The sequence below is a fragment of the Gymnoscopelus braueri genome (assembly GCF_963280865.1).
Source record: "Gymnoscopelus braueri genome assembly, chromosome: 12".
In the NCBI taxonomy this organism is placed as follows: domain Eukaryota; kingdom Metazoa; phylum Chordata; class Actinopteri; order Myctophiformes; family Myctophidae; genus Gymnoscopelus; species Gymnoscopelus braueri.
In genome coordinates this window covers 32,510,901-32,531,183 of record NC_137614.1, presented here as the reverse complement: position 1 = coordinate 32,531,183, position 20,283 = coordinate 32,510,901, and the positions used below count along the sequence as shown (strand labels likewise).

At 43.4% G+C, this 20,283-nt stretch overlaps 2 protein-coding genes across 2 annotated transcripts in view; one reads left to right on the top strand and one right to left on the bottom strand.

Annotated features, from left to right (window-relative positions):
- nphp4 (nephronophthisis 4) overlaps positions 1-20,283 on the top strand; it is a 244,105-nt gene that overhangs the window by 47,557 nt on the left and 176,265 nt on the right. The window lies entirely within an intron of this gene.
- On the bottom strand, positions 18,398-19,979 carry LOC308096309 (succinyl-CoA:3-ketoacid coenzyme A transferase 1, mitochondrial-like; the record flags this gene model as incomplete). The annotated part of the gene is given in 2 exon segments (XM_080443703.1): positions 18,398-19,607; positions 19,609-19,979. Coding segments are annotated over 2 exon segments (1,581 nt in total).

Sequence of the window (20,283 nt, the reverse complement as noted above, 5' to 3'; positions counted from 1 at the left end):
GGTTTAAACAGCCTTAACTCCAGTTCCCAGTATGCTAAATGCTTCAAAATTAGTAGGTGGTCTTGTTACGGGACAGGCTGCAATTGCTGAAGCCCCGCCCCCTCTGCTCTCCTATTGGCTGGGGTTTAAACTGCCATAACCCCAGTTACTAGATAGAGAAAATCCAGTCCTATATTGCGCTGATCAGAGCAATGGTCACCGAGTTATGGCTGTTACACTGCTGTAGTGCCCCACATGTGTGCAATTAAGTATTTTTTTGGGGTGTGTATCATGGCAGATCCCTGAACAGCATTTGTGCCATGTTTGTTGATGTTTGGTGCCAGTGGCCCGGCACACTCCCGTGTCAGCCTGGTGTGACTCTTGTCATGGCAGACCCCTGAACGGTGTTTGTGCCAATTTGTGTTCTAATAAGAGCAACGATGCACTTGCAGCACCCAGGTCCACTGTGTGGACACACCTGTGTATTTTCAGGTTACCTAACAGACTGAAACTCTTGCTACACTGCTAACAGCGGAAAGGTTTTTGTCCCGTGTGGACATGCTGGTGCTCTAAGCGACTGAAACTCTTGGTGCTGTTTACAGAGGAAAGGGTTTTCTCCAGTTTGAATACGCTGGTGTTCTTTCAAACTACTTAACCGACCGAAACTCTTATGGCACTGTTTACAGAGGAAAGGTTTTTCTCCAGTGTGAATACGCTGGTGTTCTTTCAAACTACCTAACCGACTGAAACTCTTATGGCACTGTTTACAGAGGAAAGGTTTTTCTCCCGTGTGGACACTCCGGTGACTTTTCAGGTGATTCATTTGACTGAAACTCTTGCCACACTGTTTACAGTGGAAAGGTTTTTCTCCAGTGTGAATACGCTGGTGTTCCTTAAGGTTACTTAACAGACTGAAACTATTCCCACACTGTTTACAGTGGAAAGGTTTTTCTCCTGTGTGGACACGCTGGTGTGCTTTCAGATTACATAACCGACTGAAACTCTTATGGCACTGTTTACAGAGGAAAGGTTTTTCTCCTGTGTGGACACGCTGGTGTGCTTTCAGATTACCTAACTCAGTGTCTATCAACCTTTTTTGTGCCAAGGCACACCTGGCATAGCCAAAAAATCCCAGGGCACACCTAGATATACGGTATATATAATTATATATATATATACGGTATATCTATATACACACACTAGGGGTGTGCCGATTTTCACATTTCACGAAACGATACGATACGATATTGGGCACACAACTTCGATACGATTTCGATACGATACGCACTTTTTTATCATGAAAATATATGGGGGAGAAAGAAAGCAAATGCAAACAAATATTTCTGTTTTTGCATTATTCAGACATGCAAACTTGTAGCTTTTCAGCTTCCACTAGCCGTTTTGAATCCAAATAGGGCAATAGTGTGACACCTGACCCGAAAAAAAACAGCATGTTGTCACCCTTTTCACCTCGGGGCTGTTTGCATGCCTGATTATTATTATTGTTTAAAAAAAAAAAAAATAATAATTTTTTTTTACATTTTTTTTTTTTCAAAATAATTTTTTTTCAAACCTCCTTCAAACGGCGCGGCACACCTCAGCAGTAGCCCCGGCCCAAAATTGGGACGTTTGCCAGGGTTGATATACACTGACCTAACTGACTGAAACTCTTGCCACAGCGTTTACAAAGGAAAGGTTTTTCACCCGTGTGGACACGCTGGTGACTTTTCAGTTTCTGTGACTCACTGAAACTCTTGTCACACTGTTTACAACAGAAAGGTTTTTCTCCAGTGTGAATACGCTGGTGTTCTTTCAAACTACCTAACCGACTGAAACTCTTATGGCACTGTTTACAGAGGAAAGGTTTTTCTCCCGTGTGGACACTCTGGTGACTTTTCAGGTGATGCATGTGACTGAAACTCTTGCCACACTGTTTACAGTGGAAAGGTTTTTCTCCAGTGTGAACACTCTGGTGTTGGTTCAGGTTAGCTAACACACTGAAACTCTTGTCACACCGTTTACAGTGGAAAGGTTTTTCTCCTGTGTGGACACGCTGGTGTGTCTTCAGGCTACTTAACAGACTGAAACTCTTGGCACATTGTTTACAGATGTGAGTTTTCTTTCCCGTATCAGTCAGACAATGTCTCTTTACTTCCGATTGCGTTAAAGTCTTGGTAGACTCTTGACTGCTGTAAGGACTTGATTCTTCTGAGTTTCCTTGCTGCTGGCTCGTTGTCGGGAACAGTGGGTTCATCGTCAAAGGTGCTGCTATGCATCGGCTGTAATGGTCCAAGAACTAGTGATATGTGGCCTTACGATCCGGGACTGGTTACGGGGCAATCACCTGGTTCTCTGCTGGAATAGTTCCTCTTGTAGGTGATGAAGTCTTCCTCGATGTCTCTCTCCATATGTGTCATTCACACTGTGCAGTCTGGTTTTAAGCTGATTCAAAGCTCACGTCATCATTATGTTGTCACTATGATGTCAGCCATGCCCAAATATGGAGTTCCTTTTCATTTACCGAGATAACGTTTCAGCCCAGTCAACCCTCAATTGTCGTCATCCAGTATGAAATTAAGTTCTACAAATAAATGGAAAAGATAAACTAGAAAAGAGTGCTCCTCGGAGCGCAAGTCTCAGCCAGGCCGGATTGCCTACCAAGGGCGTGCAAACTTTGGAAGGCAGAGTCATAGCCAATTAGAATGGAATCTGGACAATCTGAGTGATACATCTTGATCAAATGACCCCAGATAGGCGCTCAGGTCGCACAGTGGTAAAGTCTCTGCCCATACATTATATTAACCCATTAAGACCTGAGGCCGATTCTACAAATGCATTCTAAATCAGTAGTTCTCACACTTGACACGGATGGCTTTCCTATATTATTCCTAATCCTATATTAAAATTGCCTAGTAGGTTGGTGGACGGACGTCACAAATGTAACGCGCGGACCTGCGAGGCGCACCGTTGCTCCAATCCTCACCAAACTGGAACCATTTGCAGGAACCAGGCGCACCATTGCTCCACCTCTCTGTGTTCCTATTGGCTGGCGTTTAAACAGCCATAACTCCAGTTCACAGCATGCTAAACGTCTTAAACTTGGTAGGTGCTCTTAGACGGCCAATATGGACAGGCTGTAATTGCTTAAGCCCCGCCCTCTCTGTGTTCTAATTTGCTGGTCTTTAAACAGCTGTGACTCCAGTTCCCAGTATGTTAAACGCTCCAAACTTGGTAACTGCTCTTAGACGGCCTATAGGGACAGGCTGTAATTGCTTAACTCTTTGCCTGCCACCGATGATACTTCTCGTCAGATTCTGCTAAGGCGCAGCCTGTCACTGACGAGTTTGACGAGATTTTTGTTTTTTCAGTTTTGTTTTTTTGTTTTTTCACGTGTCAGCCTGTGTCTATGCCCATGTATGGACGAAAGGGGGACAGACTTTTATGGCTGGGGCCTAAGGACAAAGTGACCAAAACCTGTTTTTTGCCCATGTATGGAGAAAACAGGTACAAAACATGCCCATGTATGGACGAAAGGGGGACAGACTTTTATGGCTGGGGCCTAAGGACAAAGTGACCAAAACCATTTTTTTGCCCATGTATGGAGAAAACAGGTACAAAACATGCCCATGTATGGACGAAAGGGGGACAGACTTTTATGGCTGGGGCCTAAGGACAAAGTGACCATGCCCAACGGGTACAAAGCCAGACCCCCTGGGTCCGGCAAAAATAACTATTCTTTTTTTGAAGTGAGCTTCCATCACTGTGACATACACCGCTCATTTCACACTGGGTGTGATTTTTGGGAGGTGTAGCCGCCCCCTATAAGTGGGGTTGGGACACCTCATTAGTACACCCTTCGCTGTACTGTGATTGGCTCATAATTAGTAGTACACCCCTAGCATTAGTACACCCCTAGCTGTACTGTGATTGGCTGACTCTATTGGCTGACTCTATTCAGCACTGTGATTGGCCAGCGAGACACATGATGAAATCAATAACCTATAAATAGGACTATGCACTTTTTTAAGTTAGGGGTGTTGGTCCACAATATTACTTTTCTTTAAGTGAACTTCCATCACTGTGATGACCACACCGCCCACTTCACACTGGGTGTGATTTTTTCCTCTTTACCAAGGATGCCAATACTTTTGCAGGGCAGCTGAGGGCACTGTATTATTTACACAATAAATCTAATAATTCCATTTGTTTCCACAGTTTCAAGTGATAAGCTATTTATTAAGGGTACAGTGCCAGGCTTATTTCAAGCTCGTTGATCCCTGTGCCAGGATTAGGCTATTATTTTACCTTTTCAATTGGTCACAGAGTGTTTGTCTTCAGTGTGATTGATCCCCTGGTGGTTGCTAATCACTGAGATGATTCAGGTGTGGTTTCACAATTGTCCTTTGTTGTCTGATGTTTGAAAGTGGCATGTCTCACATACAGTGTTTACAATGGTAGGAAAAATGAGATTTTTTTCTCCGTTTATTTTTTAACATTGAAGTGGATGGAGCATTAACTTTTTGAAAATCGTTTTCTCCTAGTTCCTTTGAGATGAAAAAAGAAAGAAAAAAGAAACGTCCGTCAAAAGACGTCACTGGCACTCAATGAGTTAAAGGTATTTATCTTCCCCAGAGGAAGTTGCAAGACAGGAGCCAAAGTAGCAAGAGGAAGCAAAATGCGAAGATGAGAAGAACTCCATAAGAACACCACCACCGAAAGCCTGATTTATACTTAGTCGTACAACAAGGCACTCTCACTCCCAAGGCGCCATATCCGGGCTTTCGCCGGGTTCTTACCTTTCGTATCCGATGCCGACGTCGTGGGTGGCCTTTCGGTGCCCTTGTTTGTCTATTTCCGCCGCAGGATACCAATCGTACGGCAGATGATAAATTATGCACTACTTGGAATTGTTTTTAGCAATATTACAGCTCCAACCCAGTCGGCATTTGCCAGAGCCCAGGAGGAGCTAAAGTTTTACCAGAAGCCCCCATCACTGCCACTTACAGAGGAGCCCCTGACATGAGAACATGAGGCTTTGTATCCTCTCACAGCAGATAACTCTGTATTCCTGGAACGAGTGTTTCTGCGGAACGACTGTTCTCACAGCCCGGAAGAATGCACTCACCTCTGAGCATGTTGACCAGCTTCACTTTTTGAAGAACATAGCTCAGCAGACATCACTAATTATTTAATTTGACAAATATTAAAATGATGATGTTGAAAAGTGCACTTAAAAATAAAATAAAGTAAAACTTAAATTGTGTCTGTTTTATTTTAAGATGGCATCTTTTTATGGCAGTTAACATACGTGAAAAATGCATTCAAATGAATGAATCGCAACATATTGAAGAAGTGGAATTGTGGTCTGCTCACACTATCTCTCTCTGCTAGGATCTTAGTTGGCTGGCAGCCTACTGTACCATCACTGATGTACTGTATGATGTGACTGGAGGAGCAGAAGGCCATGTTTACACCAAACTGGTGACAGAGTGACAAACTAAAATTCAGGCCAGAAATCTGCTGGGTCCAATCCTGTTTCAGATCAGTCTCTCAGGGGTGTCGGAGAGAATAGGACCCAATTGCAGAAAAGCACACAGACGGGAGGCACATTCAGATGAATGCAGGACTTTACTTGGACAGGCATGCTACATGCACAGGTAGACAGAACGGGTAACAGGCAGGAACAGAAATGCTCACAAAGTAGAGACAGGAGCAAAGTACATAACACAAGTTTGACGTATACGCACACAAGGCCTAACAGGACACAGGTGAACACGATGGACAAATAACACAGGTGTGGCTAATAACACTAACAAGGGAACAAGGCATAGGCGGGTTTCTGTACAGCTAAGGTGCAGAACACAGCACTCTTTTGTTAACTTATCTGGAAAACATTTTTCTAGTTTAGAATGGACTTGTGGGCAAGTCCCACTGCAGCTCACTGCTCTCGCTGACTTTAACCACACACAGCAGATTAGAGTGCGTGTTTAAGTCACATCAGTTATGCCCCTGAATGCAAACACCCAGTAATATTTGTTAACAAAAAACCCTTCTATAGAGACATACACGATAGTCAGTGCTATGTAAAGAAGGAAAGGGCAAAAAGTTTCATGGAATGTACTGACCCTGAGGGCCGGGTGGACAAGCATAATTATGAATAAACATTGTATTTGAATGATTGCAACCTTTGTCAAATAATCAGTTCAGGAAAATAAAATGGGTTTTTGCACTATAGTTTTATTGAGGTATTTAAAGAGCTGTAGAGTACAGTGCAGGTTTCTTACTGCGCAGTATGGGCTGTCTATAGCCTGGAAACCTGACTTATCTGCCAGAGCGAATTTCATAGTCTACTGCCCAGTGAGAAACCTACTCTGTGCTCTTTAGATGCCTCAATAAAATTATATAGTGTGCACTGCAAATTGTAAAACAAGAGACACAAAAATGTGTGATGTTGTCTTTTTTCATGGACCAATTACCTGACAATGGTCACTATCAGTAACAAATGTGTTAATTCATGCGCTTGTCCACCCAGCTCTGAGATACAGACATGGCAGGAGTAGCAGTTTATAAAGTACGATATGAAAAATTAACAATCAAACAACTTGACATGTAAGAAGCATTGCTGCTCTTACTGAACTTTCTGCAGTGAGCTGGCTCTCGAGGGCAGGAAGTAGAGTTGTTTGCTGCAGTTGAAGACTGATTGAGAGTAGATAGACATCATGATGTTGTGAGCTTGTAGATCTGCAATTGTCAGCACGCAACACAGTTGTACAATGGATCATAAATTAGGCTCAACAGCATATACAGAGAATCACAAATGTTATGGTTTTGCCATCGTTGGGTTTATTATATCCTTATGATGCTCTGGAAAATCACATTAAGTCCCTAATTGCACGAATCTGAAAAGATTTGGTGCTAGGCACCCCCATAAGAGAAGATTTGTGTTGTTAAAATATTGTACGTTTATTCAAACATTTTCTCAATTCTTCAAAATGTTTCGGAAATAAATAGCAAGTATAAAATTACATTGATTATACTGTTCCTCATTTGTTGGGCACCCCCTGGAACACCCTCAATGACCCCTGCCTTATTGTCTGCCTTATTGCATCTCTATTGTCTGGTTGCTGCTGACACTTGAAAGAAAATCCAATTAGCACAAGGACAAAATGTTTCTTTGATTCTTTGCTGAATCCTGGCTCTAAGCATCTGCTCAAGCATTCAGTATGTAGCTCAAGCATTCAGTATGTAGCTCAAGCGTTCAGTATGTAGCTGTGAATCTGTGTTTGAAAAGCATCAATATATTTGGCTATTTGGAACTGTCAGCTTGGTTTTAAAGGATCTACACCATGAATTTAAAAAACATATTTAATATTTAATATCATATTGTTTATGTCCCTCAAACGTTTTTCAAAAGGTTTGAGCCTAAATCAAGCCTCAGATATACTCATTCCAATTAACTTCTCTCTGGCTTATAAAGCACTTTCACCTGCAATACCACATTGTCCTGATTTGCACGTGGCGCTATTGAGCCAGTTTGTATGCATGTTATATCCTGGTTATGAGTGGAAAAAGTAAAAATAACTTTTTTTTTTCTAAGTTGGAACTGAAAAACAGGAGGGATTGTACCGCTAGTGACGTGACTTTCGGGGCCAAATCAGTTTGGCCTGTTTTGAAATCAATTTACATAAAACCCCAGATATGCTGTGAAAGCCTGAGTGCTCAAACTGGGGTATTTTTTGGGATAGAAGAGGGGTAGGGGAGACCAAAAACACACAAAAAAGAAGGAAAAGTTAAAATTCATGGTGTAGTCCCTTTAATAGCTCATATATCACATGACATCGACAACATACCCTCGTATATGTGTGACTGTGTGTGTATGTCTTTTCATAAGCGTTTTATTTTATTTGTTTATTTAAACGTACTCTTTTTACCAGCAAAGTCCCACTTAGATGAATACAAAAATATCTATCGAATAAGGGAGAGGTGACCAACATGGCATCATATCAAAGGCAATTTCACCAGTAAAATACTGTCCCAGAGAATTACTAAGAGAACTAAGAGTATAAAAGAACTGTGCTAGCAGCCCCTATAGACTGTGCTGCTTATACCCAAGTGGAGAGAATTGGGTTGAATTGACTGGCAAAAAAAATAGAAAATGGTAAATTGGAGGTGGGAGCTTATATTGTAAGGTGGTGCTAGAGGAAAGCGCCATGGAGACACCAAACTCAGTTGGGCTCAACCTGCCATCTGCCTGTAACATTATGAGATACCTTGTGTGAGAAGTTGTCATTTTGGCCAGAGGGTGGTGTCAAAGCAAATATCGTGGGGTCACTGAAAGGGTTAGGGTTCCTCCATGTGCACAGCAAACTGCACTCAGCAAGTTTAATGGAAATCTGGCAATTCCATTTTGAAATATCTTGTGTGCAAGTATAAGATTATGTTGTGTGGGACCAAAGTGGTGGACGGACAGAGTGACAGACCAACATTGCCATACTTAGAGCCCTGCTTCTTGTGTTCAGTACAGACAACCAACCAGTGACTTGCATACCAGAACAGATGTAGACATGAGGAGTTGACATGAATCAGGTACCGAAACAGAGGCAGGAACTGGATATAACATCTTTACCTCCCTTTTAAAATAGCTTAGAGGAATGAGAGTCTGTTTGCCCTGAGGTTCATCCCATGACCTCAGACTATGATAAAACCAATGTGGTTTTCCTAAGTAGGGTGGCACCACCTAATTTATTTTGTGTAGAAACAGGAACTCGGTTTGGCTCCTCCCCTTTCTTAGTCCACTTCCTCTCCGATGCTTCAGTGTTTATTCCTACTAACAACAACACTACATGTTGGTGCTGTTTTTGAGAGATTATGATAAAATATAAAACAAACTCCAGCTTCAAGCATTCGCATTTGCTGGGGGTCCGGGCACCCCCGTGAACCATTCGCTAATGCTGATATCTATTGGCTCTCGTTTGAGGTTCAAACCCAACATTAGACAAGATGTCATTGAGTAAACAAGCTAATGAAATGAGCTAAACTGGCCTTAAGGTGGACTGACTTAAGGTAGACCAGTAATTCTACACGGAGCAAATGTGACACCAACTCATAATCCCTGTCTCATCAATGTCTCAATGAAATTAAGTCACATTACTCATACCAATATCAAATATCTCCATTATGCAACTATAAAGTACAATGTTGTATACATTGTTGGTTAGTAATGGTTAACTGTTTCTTTGTTTCTAAACATTTAACACACAATTTGACAAACATTGTGGGTGGTTGGTAATGAATATGGTATCTACCTATATAAAGGAGAAAGCTACTTCCGCCGCTGACGCCACACCCACTCCATGCATTTGGACCTCTCGCCGCTGATGCCATACCCACAGCATTGATTTGGACTAAACACAACAACTACATATGACATCTCACCACAACACCAGCCACAACGTGCGCGCTGAATTTACGGGTGGCGTAGGGTACTTCTCATTGCTCACTACACATTTGCCTCCACGCAACATAATTAATTCTACTCACCACATTACGACCACAACGGACGGGGAAACACTTTCGCACCGTTTACCGTGCGCACCACCGAACGCCGACGGCCACAGCCGAAGCAACACGACGCGGCGGCCATTGAAATCTCTGCATCGCCACAACAACAACAACAGAAGCGCGTCCTTCGCTTCAACCCCCGCTCTTGCTTACCTTTTTGTTCGACCCACGCCGTTGCTTTCACTTTAGTCATGTCTCTATCACACCACACTCACGGTAATATGTCCGACATTCACGTGCCATGTACATCCCAAAGACAACCAACACCACGCAGCCGATTTTGTAATCTCCCCACAACACCACACGACTCGGCATCTGGGTTGCCACATTGCCAAAAGACAAGCAGATGTCAGTGTTGCCAGATGTGCGCCAGAAACAAGCAACTTCATGAAAAAAATGAAAAACAGCCGAAGGAGTCCGCCATGTTTCACGGGGGTCCGCGGGGGTCCCAACACTCCCAGGGGGTCCGGGGACCCTCAGGGGGTCCCTCATCTATATATTTTTTTTAATTATTATTATTCTTTAAACTTTTCTTTTGGAAATTTTTATCCCACGATTTTGGTACCCCAAAATAAGCGCTAGAGCCCCGTGCGCGGCTAGCGGGCCGGTAGTTGAACATATTGGAAGGGGTCCTTGGGGCCAAAAAGGACTATTGCTGTACAGCACATAACCCAAAGTCTGTTAATACTTTGACTATAATTATATTCATGACATCAGGGATCTCCGTACATGGGAATAAAAGGGACAAGGACTGACAGACACACAGATCTGCATATAATATGGCCATATATCTGTCGCAGTGGCACGTAGCTGTCACACTCTACAGGTTTGGGCCGCATAGCGACCCTAATTTTGTGTGTGTGTGTGTGTGTGTGTGTGTGTTAGAGAGACAGGGGTAGAGAGGTGCCAGCACTGTTCCTCCCCCCGTCCACGCTATCTGCCACTCAGTGCTCCCCACTGTAACACAAGGCATCCTCTCTCTCTGTGAGCGCAGCTGTCGCCAGCCAATTTCTGGCACTGAAGAAAAATGGTCCCGAATCTTGCTATTCCAACTTTGAGTTTTTTTTCCCCTTCTTCTCAAAAAAGACTCTTACTGAGACATTCTAATATATAAGATGCAATTCCAAGAAATACATTGAGGAATAAACTCACAAATCAACCCCTTTCATCTTTACTGAGTGTTGGAAATGGCCCTCCTTAGAGCAGGCAAGCCCTATTTTATACTTAAGCAAACTCAAAAATATTTAATCTACAAGCTCACAATGCGTTGCATCGTGGCACGTTGTGAGCTTGTAGATCGACTATTTTTGAAAAGTTTTGATAAAGAATTGGGGGAAATTGTGAAAAACGTTGGTACAAATGCATGGTTAATGTGGTTAAGAGGAAGGAGGCATAATGTGTTGGGGGGGGGGGGGGGGGGTGTACAGAAAAGTAGCACACATACTGTATATACAGGCAAAGTTGAAACACTTTCCCCCTGTATTGACCTTGTAGGTACAGATGGGGATGACGGAAAGATAGGGACTGACTGACTGCTGACTGAACGTCTGCAGATGGCCCGAGATATGGGGGAGATGAAAACGGGCGAGATAAAAAACAGGTGCTTTGGGGCACGCTAAACTCCAGAAAGTTAAAAGAGCAAGCCGGAGATAAGAGAATGGGAGGAGGAGGCGGAGATGGGTGCTTATGGGGGTCGCTCAGAGCTTTTACTTCTCAATGAAGCGGTAGAGAAATGGGTGAGAAGGAGAGAGGGAGGAAGAAGAATGCTCCGGGGGACCACTTTGTGTGATGAGAGGACAAACAGATGGCAGCGGAGTCGTCAGGCTACATTGTGTTCACAGTAGCATGTCTTAATCTAAAGCACTGCTGCTGGTGTGAGTGTGTTCTGTGTATTTGTCATGAGATGCTATGGTAATGCAGTGTGCAATGTATTGGTACAAAATCAGCCCTCTTTGACTTTACCACTTAAGCCCTATCCTTATATTAAAATTGGCTAATGGGAGGAGGGTGGGCCGGCCCACGGCCAGGTCACTCTGACATAACCATAAACAAACCCGATACGGCCATATATAGGCAGGACCATGGCTAAATAAACAAACCCAATACGCCCATGCTGTATATATAATAGGCAGGACCACGGCAACGGCACTATGACTCAGACATAACAATAAACAAACCCGATACGCCCATATATAGCCATGTCACTATGACTCAGACATAACCATAAACAAACCTGATATGCCCATATATAGGCAAGTCAGCCTTCCCTGAAATCCACAGCCTACTTCACTCTGATGCTGAGTCTCTCTCTCTCTCTCTCTCTCTCTCTCTCTCTCTCTCTCTCTCTCTCTCTCTCTCTCTCTGCTTCACCTCTCTCTCTGCTTCACATCTCTTGCCAAGTTCCCAGTTGCTCGACTCTGAAGTACCGCGGCACCGCTGGAAGGACATTTTGGGGTAGTTTTCAAATCCATGTGCAACATCTGAAAACCTCTAGCTGGATGCATAATGAATAACAAGAAATAAATGATGGGTAAAAAAAAGTTACTGACACCTGCTTGCCATCTGTGTCAAGCTCATTTCATCAATGTTTGATCTCCCCGTTTTCATCCCCACAAACCTATATTTTTCTCCCTTTCTCAATGAAAAGTAGCTTTTGCCCGGCTGATGCAAGATTTTTGGGTCCAATGCTGGAGAGTCCTATAGGCCACTGATTACCGATGTTATAATCATTAAAAAAAGTTAGATTTTATTAGTAGCAACAACAACAACAACACAAATAACGTTTTGATCTAGATAAAAAACAAACAAACTATTTCATTTAACCGCTATTCACAACAAATTCTAAAATAGCCAATCTACAAGCTCATAATGCGGCGCATTGTGAGCTCGTAGATTGGCTATCATTGTGTTCTTGTAGACCGGCAAATACTGAAATGTTAACCTATAATGAAAGTGGTTCAACATCGGGACACATCGGCTGCATATTTGCCGATACAGCTGTCATAAAAAAGTCAAATAGTGGCAGATACTGTATATCCGGCAGACCAATATATCTGTCAGGCTCTAAAGATAAGCCATCTTTCTGATGACAGTGCGAGAGAGACTGCTGAGGATGGGTGCAGATCTGAGCCCAGACTGCTGATGCAGCCTGAGATTTCTTCAAGAAGTATTCCTGCTTTGTCTGTACAGCATGTTTGGGTGCACGTTTGGATTTCAGCAGTTTGAGCTGATGTGAATTTGGTCCACATGGGAACGAACGGCGTGGCTCCAATGTGGATCTCAGACTTCATGTGACTTGTCTATTATTATTCAAACATTTTTATTGAATTCATCCAAAAGGTTGAAAATACAAGCTGAAACGGGTACACATACAATCCAATAACTGATTCACCAAAAATGAAAAGAGATTTTAATACAATACATTGGCATAGAAAGCGGCATTAATATTGTACATTTAAAGTCAATAAAGAGAAAAGAGATAAAAAAAAAAAAAAAAAAAGGAAGAATAGCATAAAGTGAAATGTAATTAAATGCAAAGTCAAAAATCTGTAAAATAAATAAATCAACTATAAGTGGGTGGAAGGGGGAAAAGAATGGCTAATGGCTATAGTGCGACGGTAGAAAACACCTCCTCAAAATAGGACAGAAACGGTTGCCAGAACAGGATGGATGGAGCCCCTGATTGTATATGTACAGTAAGCTGTTCAAGTGTAAGATGTGACATCCTCCACCCAGCGTTTGTGGGATGGCGGAAGTGACTCGTCTATGACATATTTATGATGCACTACTACTATTGCGTGCACAAGAAATTGGCACTGATTGGACCAGTGGTTTGCAAGATTTTTTATTGATTGAATACTTTATTAACACCTTTGTTAACAGTATAGGTAGTACAGTCAAAGGTTATGCTAAATGTATTGGCTTCGAAAAGACGGACCAACCCTCTTATAGACAGCCAGCCTCCTTCAGGGCCATGTATTTTGGTCCAAATTTCTATGCCGTGCACAAAAATGCTACACACACACCGTAAAATTCAGCGTAGCGATAGTTCATGCAGCCACGGATGGCAGAATGTTTTCATGCTAGCTCACTCTCCCCTGACCCCCCCCTCCCCCATTCATTCGTTGACAAGTTAATTAATACATACGTCGACAAATCAGTCTGTTTCTCCACGTTCAAGCTCTCTTCATTCTCATTTGTTACAAGTTAACTCACACACGCCCTCATACCCACAGTGGATCTCAGGCGGTGCATTTAAGCAGTCTCTGTTCACTAATTCTACGTGCTTCGCTGTCTCAGCTGGTCGTACAGCTGTCAGTTTTCAAATTCCCTCCACCTCCCCGGCCTCCTCCCTGTGGCATTTAGTTCGTATTGTTAATAGGATGATTATGTGGATTTTACTGTGGTTCTATGGATTGTACGATGATACTGTATGTGGTAGTTTAATTATGCATTGAAGGTTCAATGTTATGTTCATGTAATAACTATCTTATGCTCTGCTCTGGGGGGTTTGTGATTTCAGATCTGTTGTCATGCTTGCGCAGGTAATCTGTAATATCACATGAGCAAAACTCACCGCCAAACTGAATGCAATATCATTGCAATAAATGGTGAATGGTTAATAAATGGTAAATGGTTAATCCTAAACTGAGGTGTCTAAATGAACTAGCTACTGTATAATCATATCATCTTGTCTCGTTACCAAATAGAGACTTGTAGTGAGGATGGGTAAGACCCGATTTTTGAAAAATGTGGACACGGCTCACAAAAGCGCCAATTTTTTTCTACATGCTCTCCATCACCATAGGTTTCATTTTGGAAGGGTAGCCACGTCATCAAGATGGCAGAAGGCGGCCATCTTGGATTGCAAAGATGGCCACCATGTAATATCTATAAGAGCCAATATCTCGGCTTCCAAGCCACTTAGAATGTCAATCTTGGTGTCTAAATATACATTTTCTGGGACAAGGAATGCAATAAAACTATAGGGAATATCAATAAGTGACTAATTCTGCCAATATTAGATAATTTGGTTGATTCTGGCCATATATGAACACAATTGTATAAAAATGTATGTGTCGGCTAGATTATGCACAGCATATTGGTATGAGTTAGTATGTTTTAGAAAAAGGAAATAAACTACACCACCATGAAGAAGGAATGGCTACACAAAAGACATTCAAAGAGCAAACACTAGCACTTGTGCACACCATCAGTGGGATGGGCAATCCGTTCCTAGATGATCACCACAAGCTTCTAATGTTGGACACACGAAATGTGATTGACGAGTCAGTGGTTAACACAGTCCGCACTGTGGAATCAGTGGGCAGAGAACAGTACGACAAGTACCATAAGACAGTGATCATGGACCGCACACACTCCATTCATGAGCCCATCAAAAATAACTCACTGCCTCTCTTCAGATGCCCAACACTCAAGATCAAGACCAAGCAGGCAGGGCAGATCTCAATGTTGAAGGATGATGTGGCACTCTTCTCCCGGTTATATATAGCCACGCAACACAGAGAGGGGAACATGAGCACCTTCTTTAAACATGAAAACCATCCATACCCTCCCTCTCTATCTGACAGAGGGAAACTACGGCTGGGAAAGAAGTCAGATCTGCTAAATATTCTGACACAGAAGACACAAGAAGAACCTCCAGCTACGTGATGATGTCAAAGTACTCGATGGAGCTGCTGTGGTGCACTTCCTATCCACTACCAACATTACCACATTTGACGAATATGCCAGTTGTGTCTTTGTTCCCCACATCATGAAACACCTGGAGATCTCCAAAAGAGTTGATGTGGTCTGGGATACTTACATCACCAGCAGCATAAAAGAGTCAACAAGGGAGAAGCGAGGCAAAGGGATACGACGGAAGGTGGCTGGTCAGAACAAGCTGCCGGGGAATTGGTCAGATTTCCTGTGTGATCCTATAAACAAGCAGGAACTCTTTGCCTTTCTCTCTGGGAAGATTGCATCCACTGCCTGGCCAGAGGGCAAGCTGGTCTTCATCACATAAGGCATCACAGTGGTCGGCACAGACACCAGCCACTCGATGCTGCCATGTAACCATGAAGAGGCCGACACCAGGATAGTGATTCACCTGCTTGATGCCCTGGAACATGGCTGTTCTACCTGCTTGATACGCACTGTGGATACGGATGTTGTCGTTATCCTCATCGGCAAGTTCCATGCCCTGCTCGCCAAGTATCCAGCTGCAGACATCTGGGTTGCTTTTGGCACTGGCAAGAACTACACCTATGTTCATATAAACACGATCTGCCATGCTCTGGGCAAAGACAAGTCCACAGCACTTCCCGTCTTCCACTGTTACACAAGCTGTGACACAACATCAGCATTCTGCGGGAAAGGGAAGAAGTCAGCATGGGTGGCTTGGAATTCCTACCCTGAGGTCACCCAGGCCTTCAACTACATGGCAGAAAATCCATACACTTCTGTGACGATAGATGCCCAACACTTTCAGCTTCTTGAGCGTTTCACAGTCATCATGTATGATAAGACAAGTGATATGGAATCTGTCAATGAAGCACGACGAGAGTTGTTCTGCCAGAAGAACAAAACTATAGAACACATTCCACCAACGCAAGATTCACTGCTGCAGCACGTGAAGCGAGTTGCCTACCAGTCTGGGATCTGGGCCTCGTCTGAACTGGCCCAGCAGCCGACACCTAGTCCAGAAGGATGGGGATGGACATTGGATGACAACAACCAGGTCTGGCTTCCTGTGTGGAGCATTCTACCGATGGCGTCAAAAGCCTGCAATGAACTGGTCAAGTGCGGTTGTAAAAGAGGTTGTGGTGCAAGGTGCTCATGCAAGAAGGCACACTGGAATTGCACAGATCTTTGCAGTTGTCAATGTGACAAATAATTTGAATGTTGTTATCCTTGAAAGTGAAGCTAATAATCTTCAATTCTCTTCACGCTCCATTTTTCAATGTGTCTGAAAATGATGTACATACATTGGCAGAATCAACCAAATTATCTAATCTTGGCAGAATTAGTCACTTATTGATATTCCCTATAGTTTTATTGCATTCCTTGTCCCAGAAAATGTATATTTTGACACCAAGATTGACCTTCTAAGTGGCTTGGAAGCCGAGATATTGGTAATTATAGATATTACATGGTGGCCATCTTTGCAATCCAAGATGGCCGCCTTCTGCCATCTTGATGACGTGGCTACCTTTCCAAAATGAAACCTATGGTGATGGAGAGCATGTAGAAAAAATTTGGCGCTTTTGTGAGCCGTGTCCACATTTTTTTGTTAACAGCCCTCACTATTGACATTGGACAACAATATACATGCCCACCAATCATCATTGTATATACTGTATGTATATGACAAATATCAAAGAAATAAATAATTATTTGTTTTTATTGAATAATTGTTTCCTAGTTTATTTCTATTTCTTGTTTATGTAGAATAAGCATATTGTTTTGTTATGCCTTTTTGGGGGCATATATAGCAAATGACACCATTTTAAATTTTTATTTGAGTTCTCCTTTGAACTTGAACACAGGCATATTTCCGAGGTGTCAATCTTTCTCCTCCCAACACATTGTTGGAGGGCCCGCTCTCATATAAGCCCCCCACCCAATGGGCCCCAGCGCACTCCCTGCAGTGTCTTTATTTACGCTCCTGGCACTTGTGCTAATGCTTGGGGCAAAAATTGTCTTGGCCTTGGGTGTGTCAGTAAGTTTGTCTTCTATACAGAATCGGTATAGAAGACAAACTTGTAGTGGTCTCATAGACTGAAACGTTTGCTGCTTTTTAATTCAACTTTTTTCTTTTTGCACTTGAGCACCATTTCTCATTGTTGTTTTGAATTAAAGATTGATCTCAGCATGTGGTCTCTTTTTTGAGACTTTCTGGCCCAGGAACAATGATCTGGCTATCTCCGCTGCTGACTAATTATTTAATTCACACATCCATCTCATTTAGCACCCAGACTTATATTTTATTTCATTTACAAAGGCAACAGCAAGGAACTGTCAGATTAGTCAGACTAGAAAAATATTAAGGCCACATGCTTTGTGGCTAACATGTCTGTTTATGTACAGTACTGTACAGTCACTCCAGTTTGGTATTGTAACGTGGGAACAAGTGTCACCCAGCCTATTCCCTGCCATTATAATCAGCCTATTGTGTGTGTGTGCTTGTTCAGTGTTGTGTGTTCTTATTGGCTCTCAGGCACAGAGAGTTCTGTTGTGTATCTGTTCAGCCCACCCACTAAGTCAGTTGTCTTCCGGTTTCCAATGTGTATAGCCGTAGAGTGAATCTTCCTCCGTCTGTGCCAGGGACTGCGGAATGACAGCCACAGACTGTGTTACAGTTGTATTATGTGTGAGTTATTGTTGAGAGCCTACCTGTACTGCTGTTGTTATAGTGCCAACGTTGGATGTGTGCTGTAATACTCTGCCGTTCGTGCCAAGTAAAGTTCCTGACTGGATATCCTTGTCGTGGCATTCTTACCCCCTCGCCTCCACCATCAGAAATGCACACAGTGTTCGCATCATTAGAAAGTTAGTCCACAACAGTATTTCTGAGGCAAAGAATCTCTCTCTCTCTCTTTCTTTCTCCCCCCCTCACACACACAGTTATGGCTAGAAACCGGAAGTCCCTCCCACATTCTTACCGACCTTAACCAAAACAAACCCATCCCTAAACGTAACTATCTCTAACCTATGCCTAAATTCAACCAGGTGTCGTTGACACCTTTAAATTGTTTAACTGTGTTCTACAGTTTGGGTCAGCACTAACTTAAGTTGACTACACCTAGGCCAAAGGCTTCAAGTCAGGCAAGTCCTCTGATCCCTTCCAGATGTTCTAGATCTGCTGCATGGGTTTCAGGTTAGAGGACACCTGAAAGTCTGCACCGGTGCACGCCTTGATGTCCTCTGCTGTCAGCCCCTCCCACACCTCAATCAGAGTCAGGCCATTTGTCTTGTCAACGTCAAACACTGCCTTTTCTGTGATGATGCGATCCACACATTGTTTCCCTGTCAATGGCAAGTTGCAGTTTTCCAGGATCTTGTGTTTTCCACCCTTGGCTGAATGCTCCATGGTGACCACCACCTTGGTTCCAGTGCTGGCTACTAGGTCCATGGCTCCTCCCATTCCCTTCACCATCTTCCCTGGAATCATCCAGTTGGCAAGGTCTCCATACTTGGATACCTGCATGGCTCCCAGCATTGTCAGGTTGATATGACCCCCTCTGATCATGGCAAAGGACTCATCACTGGAGAAAAAGGAAGCACCAGGAAGCACGGTGACGGTCTCCTTTCCAGCATTGATCAGGTCTGCATCTACATTCTCCTCTGTGGGGTATGGGCCCAGTCCCAGAATGCCATTCTCACTTTGCAGGTGAACAGTGATGTCAGACTTGATGAAGTTGCTGGCCAGCATGGGAATACCAATACCAAGGTTGGCATACATTCCATCCTGAAACTCCAGAGCAGCCCGGCGAATGATCCTTTCTCTAAGAATATCGGAATCTTTCCTTGGTTTGGGCTTCTCTGTCTGGCTTTTCTTTACTGTGCGTCTCTCAATCCTCTTCTCGTAGTTGCCTCCCTTGACAATCCTGTGGACGTAGATGCTAGGAATGTGGACGTCCTCCTCAGCAAAGCTGTCCTCATCCACTATCTCCTCCACCTCTACTATGGTGGTTTTGGCTGCCTTGCACATAGGCTGGTTGAAGTTCCTGGCCGTTTTCCTGAAGACAATGTTTCCTGACTTGTCAGCTTTCCAGGCCTTGACCAGAGCAAAGTCTCCAGTGATGGCCTTCTCCATGATGTAGTTCCTACCATTAAATTCCTTCACCTCTCTCTGCTCGCTGGCAATGCCAATGGTGCCGTCTTTGTTGTATTTGATGGGGGCACCTCCCTCTTGGATCAGTGTACCATAGCCGGTGGCTGTGAAAAAGGCTGGAATTCCAGCACCCCCTGCCCTTATCCTCTCTGCCAGGGTACCCTGTGGTGTAAGTTCCACCTCCAGCTCCCCAGCCAGATACTGTCTCTCAAACTCCACATTCTCCCCAATATGACGAAATCATCCTTTTGATCTGTTTTGTCTGGAGGAGAAGGCCAAGTCCGAAGTCATCCACTCCAGCATTGTTGCTGACTGCTGTGAGCCCTTTAACTCCGGTCTTCACTAAACTGTTTATAAGGTTCTCTGGGATACCACACAACCCAAAGCCTCCCACCAGGACAGTTGCACCACTTGGGATGTCTTTTACAGCTTCTGTTGGGTCTTTGTAGAATTTAGAATCCTTTTGGCTGGTGGTGGAAAAGTAACAGCCACATATCTTGCCCAGGGAATGAGTAGCAAAGTAAAATGTTGGTCTGCAGGTGCCAGATAGATTTTTGAAGAACACATTCTCTACTCTCAACAATACTTTAAAGGCAGCCATGTTTTTGAGATGTCAGTTAGCTGCTAACAGCACAATGTAGGGGGTGAGGTTTCGTGAGGACTCCGATACGGGTTGTGGACAAGGAGTCCATCTTCTATCTATAAAGGAACTAATAATAAGAAATATCTGCATGCATAGGTGTGTGTGTGTGTATATCACTTTTATGCCCATATATGGAGATGCCCGAACTCTCCCAGGCTGATTGATTGAAACCATGGCCCATATATGGAGATCCTCATACTCTCCCAAGTTGGTGCAACATCAAAATGTTGTGATGTCATAGTACCAATGTCATAGACTGGCA